Source organism: Puccinia triticina, chromosome 10A (genome assembly GCF_026914185.1).
Source record: "Puccinia triticina chromosome 10A, complete sequence".
NCBI classification, from domain to species: domain Eukaryota; kingdom Fungi; phylum Basidiomycota; class Pucciniomycetes; order Pucciniales; family Pucciniaceae; genus Puccinia; species Puccinia triticina.
Window position 1 is genome coordinate 3,767,878 of NC_070567.1, and position 11,536 is coordinate 3,779,413.

Below are 11,536 nucleotides of genomic sequence, written 5' to 3' on the forward strand. Positions count from 1 at the left end.
CTACGGATGATTTGATAGTGTAAAAAAATTGAGCTACTCCAGCAAGAGGCTCATATTATAACCTGTTGGAGTGGTAGCTCGCAGGATTGATGATTTTATTAAAAAGTAAGAAAATCATGTTGATGTACTATCTACAAAACACTGTGACAGTTGTTGCAGTTGAGAACTACCTAGTCACAACAGTACACACCACCGGGTGGACAGGCTAAATATAAAGCTGGTACAGCGGTAGCTCAACCAGGAAATTCATAGAGGCGCATATTGACTGATGAGAGCGCAAACAAACAAGTGAAATCACATGTCCAATTTTGCCGGCATAAATATGGAAAGAAAAATGAAGCATATCCCACTTTCTTGAATCTACAAAATCCTAGACCTCTGGATCTAAGTGTTGGGGTTTTTTATTTAGAAAATGTTAAAACTAACAATGCATTTTGCAGACGCTTAGCAGAAAATGATTTACTTGGGCAGGATTTGAACCAGCAACCTTCGCTTAAAGCTAAGACACTATACTAGAAGTGCTGCCTTTACCAAGCTACCAAGTCTATGCCTGATGTGTTGATTTTGACCACTGAGGATTAGAACATTTCAACAGAAAATCACAAATAAATAGTGCACACAAGTTGAAAATCCCCAAAGGCCCAAAGGCCCTATGGATGACCCTCCAGCTGTGCTGCAGCAACAAGCAAAAGTGGGCCGGTTGTTAGAGTAGTCCAGGAAGGCCCTCATCAAGTGATTATTGGGCTCCCAGGGAGGGGGTAGGACAAAACCGGAGCCCCTGGGGGGACAATGGACACCAAACCACCCCTCCTTAAATATTCAAGCTGGACCCCTTTGCCTGTGAGACTGTGACTCAGTAGCTGCCTTGGTGCTGCGCACACCTTATCCTTGCCAACGCCACACCAATCATGACCCTTGTCAGCGCTTCACCCACTACCCTTGCAAACACCACACCAACACTCACGCCCGCCGCGGCAAATACAGATGTGTCCAAGAACCGGCTGTTCAAGTGGATCCAACCCTACGGGTAGGAAAGCATGGGAAATGGCAAGAAGGGACGCGGATCGTCAAGCTTGGTGAGTCTCTCCCCCCCCCCCTTCTTTTATTTGTCTTGTGTTTTCTGTGTTGAGTAGTGTTTTGTGTAGGTCAACAGACAAACCTGTCTGCGGCCATCTTGCTCTTTGGCGCAACGTTTAGTCGTGTCCAGGTGAATGGTGTCATCCGCTGCTTCAGCATCGTCAAGCGGGGGCTTGTCTCGCAGCACACGGTGCAGACAAGCTACAAGCAGGGCCTGGACAAGCCGTCCCCAGGCAGCAAGGTTTTCCAGTTACGCTAACCTCCCTTTCCCCTTGTTGACTTCTGGCTGAAGAAGCTGTTTTTTTGTCTAGATGGTTTGTGGCCAAAGCCACTTTGGATGAGTCAGGGGCAGCTGAGAATTTGCCAGCTCAGGACTGAGTCTGTGCACCTGAGACCAAGCTTCCTGTACCTCAGTCTAGTGCATTTTGCAATATGGACTTGAGCTGAGGAAATTCCAAACTTTCCAGGGTGTACCACCCTGGGATTCATTTGTATGGGCCTGGTCTCAACTAGGAATGAACTCAGGTATGCTGCATGTCAACTGACAGCACTTTCTTGAGTTTTTCAAGACAAAAACAACAATTGTGCAGCTGGAGTACAACCTAGATTTGACGGGGTGCGGGGCTGATCATGGGCTGTTGAATGTGGACTTGGCCCCGCCCCACAGATCATCTTTTGCACGCCCATCCCCCACAAGCTTAACTCTGGCACCCTTGACGTGCTCAAGCGCAGGTTTGCGGCCGCACTGAGGTCTGTCACCCGGCACAGGGACGACGTGTGGATCTGTTTGTCCCCACTCTCTTTTGCATATCTATGATTGACTGATCTTGTCTTTGCAAACAGTCATCAGCCATCTGCCCGAACGTCCTATTGACCAACAAGAGGACAACGACGACGATGAGTAGACGGATGCCAAGAGATTGCAGCCAATGGGCGGGACATGGCTCAACGCTGACGCCATGGTTGGGTATCTTTGCATGTGTGTAGACCACGATGATTGCGTTGTCCTGCTCCAGAGCTCCAAGTACAACGCTTGCGCTCCGTGAAGAAGTGTGTGACCTCAAGAAGGTCGGAATCTTGGCCATCAAAGTGTACATACATACGAGCCAGCAATCCAAGAGGGCATGCCCCTCCGAAAGTCTGACTGGGATGAATAACTCCACTGGGCTGTCAACAGCTTCAAGTTGGCCCCTTCCGGTGTCAAGGACCGCACTCAAAACCACTCTCACTTCTGTTGCTCGTACTTCAACAAGATCATGATGTGTAAGCCTTTGTTGTAATCCATTTTTATCTTTGCCTGCTCACTAAAGCTGTTCTGATCAGACGGGTGTGGAAGATACATACAGCGGAGGAATCACTGCTGGAAATATGCCCCTCTAAATGTTAAAAAATACATCTAAAAGCTTGCAAGTAATGAATCCTGGACTCAGTTAAGGAGCGTGAATTGAAATCTACAAGAGTTACAGATGCAAGAGGAAGTTTTCTGGTTATGCTCTGCTCTGTGAGAATTGTGTTGAAAAAAATTGAATTTGAAACAGATGAAAAAACAGAGGGGTTCACAACTAAAATTTGAAAACCTTTAGTACACATTTCAAGGTGTTTATGAATTTCCTTTATACAATTGATAGCTTACACTGATTGGCCTGAAACACCTGCTCATGGTCATCTTACCAAAATGTTAGAATTTTGTTGATCAAGGTCTCAAATTTACCTCCGGAAGACTTTGGGGGAGGATCACACATTAGAATTGGGAGTTTGAACACCTGGTGTTTTTTTTTTTTTTTTTTGGGGGGGGGGGGGGGGGGGGGGAGGGTGTGCTGATGCTGGCATAGAAGGTGTCCCAATTTTGAGCTGGCAGAGGTTCAGCGGCCTTGAGCCCTGCAGCGGCAAAGGTAAATTGCCTAGAAAAACCACGCGGCAACTTGCTTGATGCCATTGGCTGCTTTGTCTTGAAAGGCTAGCTCCTCGCCAGAAGCATTGGATTCCATGTGAGCCCAAATCTGCTATTTGGTTGGCAGAGAAATGCTTGCTACGTCCATCTCAGACCACAGGTCTTGACCAAACATGGCATTATTGTAGGACAGGAACAGAAACTGAAAAAACAGTGGGTGATTTGCCTGGCTGGCTTAGATGTTGAAAATGATACTATTACTCATGCTGAGCAGTAAGGATGGCGCTGTAAAGCTCAAAAGTGTTCCTGAGAACCTTTTGCTGAGTGCGGAAAGGGATGAATGAGGAAAACTTCTGCCTTTCCTGGGTCACTAGACACTAAAACAAGCTCCCCAATCTACAATTGGAAGGTTTATGTAGTGATAGTGGAGGTGTATCAAAAGATAGCCTATGTCAAACAAATGATTTAGGGGATATGGTTGATGTAACACTAACTGGTGCTGAGTGAGTCGTAAGTTGTTATGGTCTGTGTGTTGCCGCAAAGGGGGTTGTGGAACACCCTGACAGAGGGGTTGGTTAATGATGAGTGATTGATGTAATAGAGTTTGTGATATGTATGTAATTGTTATGTAATGAGGGTAGAACCACAATATAGTGGGGCTAATACTGTAGAGTGAGGAAGTGTTGTACTGTTATGGGGTAAGCTGAGTGCAAGTAGTTTGCTGAGCAAAATTACAACTGGGGGGAGGAGAGCATCCTTAAATAGAAAAGAGTGAGGGATTTGAGCTCCAGGGGAACAAGAGAATGAGGGGTTTTAGCTGCCCTGAAGGCTACAATGAGGTATTTTTGCTGGTGGTTGACAGGTCACATGAGGTCATGATGTCATATGAGGGAATTTATCTAGTGAGAGATAGGGGTGAGATGTTTTAGCTGGCCTGGCCTGTCAAATGATGTCATCTGCAAGCTGCATGAGAGTTTTTTGCTATCTTGACACCTGCATGATGTCATCTGTCAAGTTGTCAGACCGCAGCCCCTATTACATTAGTCTGCATGCCCCTGCATAAGACTACATTAGACTGCATAAGCCTGCATCAAGTGTGCATAACACTGCATGACATGTGCATAACACAATGTAATGAGTTCAGCTGATGAGGTAAAGTATATGTAAAGGGTAGATAAGCTGTCAGGGTGGTCCATGTAATGGATTACATGTCCTGGGTAAGTGTGGTTGATGTAACGGATTACATGACCTGAGTATGGTGTTTTGTGTGCATATAACTGAATGATGGTGTCTTGGAGGGGTTGTAACTTGTGATCCAGAGGGGTTTGAGGCGTGTTGTCCATGGTTTCCGGTGTAGTTTTGGCCGTAGAATCCAGTGGTGTCGCCGTATTGGGTGATTTGTGAGTGTACATATGAGAAAAAAGGAAATTTTGAAATGGGCTAGATGGGTAACCATAACACATACCACAGTGCCTGCCTGCCAGCTTGCACAGATGTTTGTTGGTGTTTTTCCATTGCTGACCAACATTCCTCCCGCCTCACCCTCCAAACTTTATGATGGATGGGATGCGGAGGTAGGCAAGTTGTGCCTTCAACAAAGATTGATTACCCTGTGGCTCAGGAGGCTCAGGTGCTCCAGCAATGGGTGGTGTGAAACTGGCCCTCATCTGCAAATTGTTCAAGGTCCATCTGGTTAGAGATAAGCAAAACAATTTATGATACAATGCAGAGTTTCTACCTGAACAAGCAAAGCACTAAGGGTGGGGACTGGAAGCAAACTGGTTGTTCTGGGCATTGATTTCCTCCTGTATAAACTACAGACACATCAATTAGACTAGGGAAATTGCGGCTGCGCCGCGGCACAACAGTCAGATATGCGGAGCTAGAGCAGGAATACTCGACGATTCCAAACCAAATGATTGCGCAGAACTTTGATCAGTGATAACCTCACTGGATACAACCGCGGAGTAGTTATCAGGACGGGGGCTGGATTGGACGGTCTAACCATGCCCCCGATAACCGTGACGCGGCCAGTGGAAAGTCGCGTCGTCGCCATCTGTCAACCAACCAACCAACCAATCAAAAAGCACGTCCAATCAATCAAAAAGCACGTCGCTCGTCGTCCAACCAAACCCGAAGTCGCGTGGATCTCTCTATACCCACCTTGATCGCACACCATGGCCGTCGGGGCAAACAAAGTATCCAAGCAGAAACCCGATAACCCGCCTGGAAAACCCGTCGCCAAAGCAGGAGCGACGTCGGCGAAGCAGCCTCGGAAGAGCCTCGAAAAGAAACGGAGTGATTGAATGTGTCCTGATGATCTTGAATTATTGTAACACGTCTTCTTCTGGAACTTCCTTTTATTAGCCTCGGATGCAGCATCAGCCAGTAAATCGAAAAAACCTCATCGTTACAGACCTGGTACGGTTGCATTACGGGAAATCCGACACTATCAAAAATCCACTGATCTCCTGATGCGGAAACTTCCCTTTGCGCGACTGGTCAGCAGCTTATTTGTTATTCGGGGTTTTCTTTTTTTGTGGTTTCTGACTTTGAGATTTGCGCGTTTCATGCGCGTAGGTACGAGAAATCGCGATGGATTTTGCTCTGGCAACGGAAGATGGGCAGCATTGAGGTGGCAAAGCAGTGCTTTACTTGCCCTGGAAGAAGCAGCCGAAGCGTCCGTCAACATCCAACATAGTTTCCTTCCTTTTGTTGTTCTATCAAATCTGCAGCTTATGTTTCTTTATCTTTTGCCCTTATTTTCTTGTTGATCTCAGGTATTTGGTTCACATCTTTGAAGACACAAATCTCTGCGCCATTCATGCCAAGCGGGTCACAATCATGAAACGGGATGTGGAGCTGGCCCGGAGACTGAGAGGAGGGCCTTGGGCTTCGGAGGTGATCTAAAAGTCCAGTCGCTGCTTCAGATCAACTCTTCCTGTATGCGTTGCTTTTTCCATCCATTAATATGTACACTTCTATCCCATGCTGTCATTCTGTGCAACTCTTACCCTGTCTAATCCGAGTCTACATCACCCCTACTGTGCCTGCGCCCCTGCATCCTGTGATGTGGGATCAACCCATATTAATGTTTATGACTGCTAGATGCCCTTATGGTATATGTGAAATCCCCATGGCAGTTGAGGACAGTTATCCAGATGTTAGCAAGATTCCCGCAACAAAGCAATCCAATGCAGGGTAGTCTGGCTTGCAGGTAGTGGCCTATGCCATAAATGCAAGCTGGAGCTAGCTGGAGTGTCTACAGTGTACAGTTTTCTTGTTTTTGAGGGTCACACTTTCTCTGTGGGAGCCGTGCCTCCGCTTTGGAAAGCTCGCGCGACACTCGAGACCGAACCTGACTCCAAACGACCACGACAAGAAAGCACATACCAAGCGGATATTCCAGACAGACAACGCCGAGCAGCGGAAGATGAGAGGACGATTAACCGGGTGGTCGACAGTCCCCAGGGCGCCGGTCGGACGATCACTACACACGAACAGTCGATCCTCGGATCCAGCACGGTTGGCCAAGTGGGAAGAAGACACGAAGGCCGGGATGGGGCAAGATGACCAGGTCGGCCCGCCTTGTACTCGCTCGAACCTCCGCCCGATCCGCTACTCTCCTCGCTTCTCCAGCCCGACGACCACTCCGCCAACGACCGTCGTCGCCATCCATACTCTCTGCACGAGTTCCGAGCCCTGCCGGGGGCGATGCCTAGGCCGTTGAACGAGCTGCGTGAACGGCTTGAAATCGAGGATCTTCAGTGGATCATGTTCAGGAACCGGGTCGATAAGCTCAACCAAGCCTTCTGGGAAACTCAATCGACCCGATTCGAAGCCCTCGAGCAGGCCCAGAAAGACTCCGTCCTTCTTGCCCAGATCGACCACAACACCCAACGACTACCACCAGCGTCAGCAGCCAACGACGAATGAGTCAACTCGACCCTCGATCTTTTCTATGCCAGCTGGCTCGTCGAGCAGAGCGAACGATTCATGCGGTACAACCGGAGATGGTGGAGCCTCCAGCCTGCGTTGCTTAAAGGCGGCTGGCTGGCTCAAGTCAGGAATCTGAGATGGAAACTGGCTTGTTGGAGATACTCAATCTTACCTTGAGAGCTGAACTCCATACATACAAGATTGAACGATAGACTTCTAAGACGCAACTGCTCAGAAAATCATCTTGGTGTCATTTCATGTAGTAGTAATAGCTCGGAGCAGCATCATTCCAATTCTCTTGCGTTTCAAGTATATGAGGAACCGAACTATTAAGTGAATATTATCCCATCTTTCTTGAGCCCCGGTTTCCCTGTTTTGATGACTTTGAGCGCAGAGGCTGAGCAACCAACGCTCGACGGTGTCCTCATGGGGCAATCCCATTTCAATGATACTCTCAATGTACTTTGTTGCGTGCCAGTGGGAGGATACACAGCGAGACTCAGAAGCAAGCCGTAAATTATCATTTCTGGTTAAGACATAAGGGTTTACTTTGATCGCGCAAGTTTACAACAATCGATAGAGGGTCAATCTTTCATGAAGGAATCACAAGACAAAATGGATGAAAGAGAGAAACAGAGCAAACGGAGAGGGCAGGAAAGACAAGGATGAAAGACCGAGTGGATCATTTTTGACGATGTGTATTTCGTTACACCCTCCGAAGAGCACAAGAAATGAAAGAGTTAGTATAACACGTTGGGGTGATCTGGGTTCTGAGTCAGGGGGTCGCTTACTGGTTCCTTCCGAGATGGCGTGCTTGGAGAGCTCTCCGGGGAGGATGAGTCGGACAGCGGTTTGGATCTAGGATAGATGATCAGTTGGTTAGTTGGTGGTTGGGAGGATGAGAAGTGAGAGGATGTGGACATACCTCTCGGGATGAGATGGTGGATTTCTTGTTCCAGTCCCGGTCTTGAAGAAGGAACGTTATGAAGTAGGAACAAAGGAATTTCATAGCTTGGGAGACGTTCCGATACCGCTTTTTCAGGAAGGGGGATGATCCAGGAGGCGTCGAATTGCTGTGGGGAGCTGGAATCATGAGGGTGAGACGTTTAGATGTCCGGATGAGGGGTTTGCAACCTGTAGCTTTTAGCGATGTGAGATACCTTCAAGAACCGGTAAAGGAAAAGGGTATATTTTTGAGCGTTGCGGAAATGTTGGATCAGGGAATACCGATTAGAAGAGGGCTCGGAATACTACAAATCAGGTAACATGTGTGATAGGAGACACAACTTCGTGTTCGAATCAAATCGGGGCATCGTGTAGATGAACAATAATTGTACGCTTATTTGAATATGGAGAACAATAGACATGAACAATAGGCTGAGGAGTACACAATAGGTTGTTCGGAACAATAACGTGTGCGGGGGCGGTGTGTTCTGAAGAATATAAATAGAGGCTCTTGATGTGACGAAATGGAGCAAGGCTCCGGAGTTTCAGGCTCGCTATGGAAGCCTTCAGCGGGGGGAAATGCTGCAGAAATTTTTCCAGAAAGTGGGAAATCTCCGATTGGGATTTATCATAAAGATTGCTTCAAGTTCTCCCAGACTTACCAGAACCAAGGTCAGAAAGCTCTTTGAACACCAAGGGGCATTGCAGGGTTTGTCGGACCCGTAGACATCACAGCTCCTGCTCATGAGGATATCACTAGCCTTCCTCTTGAAAAAGTTCTATTATAAATGAGTCTGAATTGAATCACCCAAGCAGGAAAGAGGCCACACACACACTGAATACCCCCCATAGTGAAAGCCTTTCCCCACGGTCGTGATCATCTCAGTGGTGGGGAGAGGTTGTTGAGCTGTACAAAGGTCCCCGCAAAGAAGGTCAATTGCCTGACAGAAAGCCAACACACTGTAAGTTTTCACCGCAACTTGCCGAGGTGGAGGCACCTGAACACATTCATCAAAAGAAGTTAGACAATATCAAAGTTCATTTATCAACAAAGCAAAACATACAAAGGCCAATTGTTTGGCTAGTTCAGCATATCTACTTGTCAGCTGGAAGATGCCCTTGATGAGGGAAATGAACTCATTGTGAGCGGGTTCCTTCCGATGGCTCATGGCAACACTGCAAGAGCTACACTTTGCTACTCTGGATCCAGAGTAGCATAGGTGATATAATTGCCAATTAATTCAATAAGAAATACAAAATTCAACATAAAGCCTCCAAGTTTTTCTTGTAGGCAACCTACAGTGCTGTTCTCTTCGACTGATTCAGCCATCTTTGCAATGGTGGGCCAATAAACTAACATTATTTGTTAGTGTAGTGTATTTTAGCCAAAACCAGCTAACAATAACAACATTTTCTGTTATCTTGTTTTTTTGTGTTGTTAAAAATACAGGAACTTGCCCAGGAAATAGTATGGATAACAGCAATAACTGTTATTGTATCCTGTTAGTAGCAATAAAAGGCCTGTTATTGTTGTTATTGCTGTTATTTCCTGTTATTGTTAGTATGGATACTTGAATATCAGATAACAAATAACATGAATTTGGGAGTCAATAAAATGGATACACTAACAGTTATTGTCCAATAAATTTAGTGTAGTGCAGTGGTCCATTGCTGATCTTTGGCACCATAATACCATTATATCACTTTTGACCAATATCAAGCAATATAATGGTATTATGGTGCTGAAGATTGCTGAATCAGTTGAATCCAAGTTATCAGTTAAAGAGAACAGCACTGTAGGTTGCCTGCAAAAAAAAATTGGAAGCTTTATGTTGGTTGAATTTTGTATTTTTCATTGAATTAATTGGCAATTATATCACCTATATTTATATTGGTGTCAAACGGGGCCTAGTGATTTTGGGACTGAATATCCTTCCTTTCCCTGCCAGCCTGCAGAAATTATCCATAAGCCTCTCCTGCAGAGATAAAAGGGTTGATTTAGAGGAGGCCTCTGAACTTTGTTTGCCGGTGAAAACTTGATCTCAACCAATTTTCATCAGCCAGTAAGGTTTAGCTTGTCTCTCTAGATTAAGCATTTTAGGCCATGGGAAGTCCTCTATACTGCCTGTATCATATATTTTTTCCAATGCAAAGTGTGGTATCCAATTCTTTTGTATCAAAAAACAATACAATACATGGTACCAACCAATACCTGTCTTGTATTGGATTGGCTTCACCATTGTGCAAGCTAGTGATTCCAAAGAATTTGTAAGTGAATTTCATCACTGCAATGAATCATTAATCCACTCTTTATGGGTGTTGATCACTCCAGAGTAGCATCCTAGAGTGTGTGATCTTCAAGGTTTGAACAGGCTTGAACAGTTGCCGCAGATGCAGCGCAGTGATCGATCAGATCCAGCCGCCAGTTGACGTCACAGCAGTCCATCAGCCAGGCCCCTGCTCCAGGGGGGCACAGTCCTGCCAGTTGACCATCTGCTCGATCGACACCCTCCAGCCTGATTTACTCAAAGAGCCCTCTTTCTCAGACGAGAATCCATCTCGAAAAACCGGTCAACAGCTGCTCCCCTCCCCCACTTCGAACATAAATACATACGTAGCTGGCTCAGCCGACTGACCGACTCAAACTTACTATGGCACCCAAGCGAAAGGTGAGCGTGATCGTACCACGGCAGCTACATAACCAGTAAAATCTCCCTCATCGTCTGATCTGACTGTTCGCTGGATGTCGACTCGCTCAGGATGGACAATCTTCCAAGCCCTCCTCGGCCAATGCGGCTGCTGAAAAGGCTGCCGACCCAACAGCCTCTGCTCCAAGCGGCGACGAAGAGACAGCAACTGCCCCGAAGAAAGCCAAATTCGTCAAGGTAAAAAGCCTCGTTGAGCTGTCCTCGGCGCAAGAATCACTGACTCTTTTCTCGGGGTTTGTTCTTCCTGCACCGCGTGTCGCTTGGCAGGCGGACCCTGGCATGACCGCCAAAGAATTCGAAGAGTCGGCCAAAGAGATCACGCTTTCGATTGGCGAAGGTGGCGAATTCGGGACAGTTGTGGCCGAACCCACGACGTTTTCCGTTTGAGTCCATCTTCCCTGCTTTCCTTCAAACGGCCCCAAAAAATATGTCGATCACTCTGCTGACATGCAGATCCCAAAAAACAAACACCGACTTGTGGTTTCCGGCTCGATCATAGACTGGAAGTTGGGGCTGGAAGGGTAACTCCAAGTTGCCCATAAAGGTCACCGTCAACGGGGAAGAGAAGGAGGTCCTGGTACAGGTGAGATTGGCGCGTTGGTCCGCGGATTCGATCGTCCCTAACCCCGCGCCCATTATTCCAAACTCTAGATCGGCATCAACATGACCGTCTCGGGATCTAAGCCGGATGCCAAGAAAGCCTCAACTTCGACTGCAAAACGCGGCCGACCCCGAAAAAACCCAGTCACCGAGGACTGATGAAAGCAAGCCCTCAGCCACACCGACAAGAGCCTCATTGCGATCAGCGTAAGTCCTCCAAACAACCCTTCACACCTTCGAATCCTTAACGTGTTATGCCCTCAATAAATCTTCTCTCTTTTTTCAAAATGCAGTTTTTTTAGCCTACAATGCGCCGTTATGAGTCGCCATCAAGATCGGGTGTTGTTCAATGAAAACTGGAATAAATGAAATAAGG

General features: G+C 46.9%; 4 protein-coding genes across 4 annotated transcripts; 3 read left to right on the forward strand and 1 right to left on the reverse strand.

The window, feature by feature from the left end:
- Positions 1-908: 908 nt before the first annotated feature.
- PtA15_10A347 (uncharacterized protein) lies at positions 909-1,982 on the forward strand (the record flags this gene model as incomplete). The annotated part of the gene is made up of 4 exons (XM_053160512.1): positions 909-1,027; positions 1,198-1,318; positions 1,745-1,862; positions 1,921-1,982. The coding sequence occupies 4 exons, from the start codon at positions 909-911 to the stop codon at positions 1,980-1,982; spliced, it is 420 nt and encodes a 139-aa protein (XP_053024479.1).
- A 3,163-nt stretch (positions 1,983-5,145) lies between these two features.
- Positions 5,146-6,904, forward strand: PtA15_10A348 (uncharacterized protein; the record flags this gene model as incomplete). Its single annotated transcript, XM_053160513.1, has 4 exons — positions 5,146-5,266; positions 5,336-5,469; positions 6,303-6,545; positions 6,608-6,904. The coding sequence occupies 4 exons, from the start codon at positions 5,146-5,148 to the stop codon at positions 6,902-6,904; spliced, it is 795 nt and encodes a 264-aa protein (XP_053024480.1).
- Positions 6,905-7,236: 332 nt separating this feature from the next.
- On the reverse strand, positions 7,237-8,000 carry PtA15_10A349 (uncharacterized protein; the record flags this gene model as incomplete). Its single annotated transcript, XM_053160514.1, has 3 exons — positions 7,237-7,433; positions 7,699-7,765; positions 7,833-8,000. The coding sequence occupies 3 exons, from the start codon at positions 7,998-8,000 to the stop codon at positions 7,237-7,239; spliced, it is 432 nt and encodes a 143-aa protein (XP_053024481.1).
- Positions 8,001-10,503: 2,503 nt separating this feature from the next.
- Positions 10,504-11,319, forward strand: PtA15_10A350 (uncharacterized protein; the record flags this gene model as incomplete). Its single annotated transcript, XM_053160516.1, has 5 exons — positions 10,504-10,521; positions 10,612-10,737; positions 10,828-10,941; positions 11,060-11,143; positions 11,212-11,319. The coding sequence occupies 5 exons, from the start codon at positions 10,504-10,506 to the stop codon at positions 11,317-11,319; spliced, it is 450 nt and encodes a 149-aa protein (XP_053024482.1).
- Between the last annotated feature and the right edge of the window lie 217 nt (positions 11,320-11,536).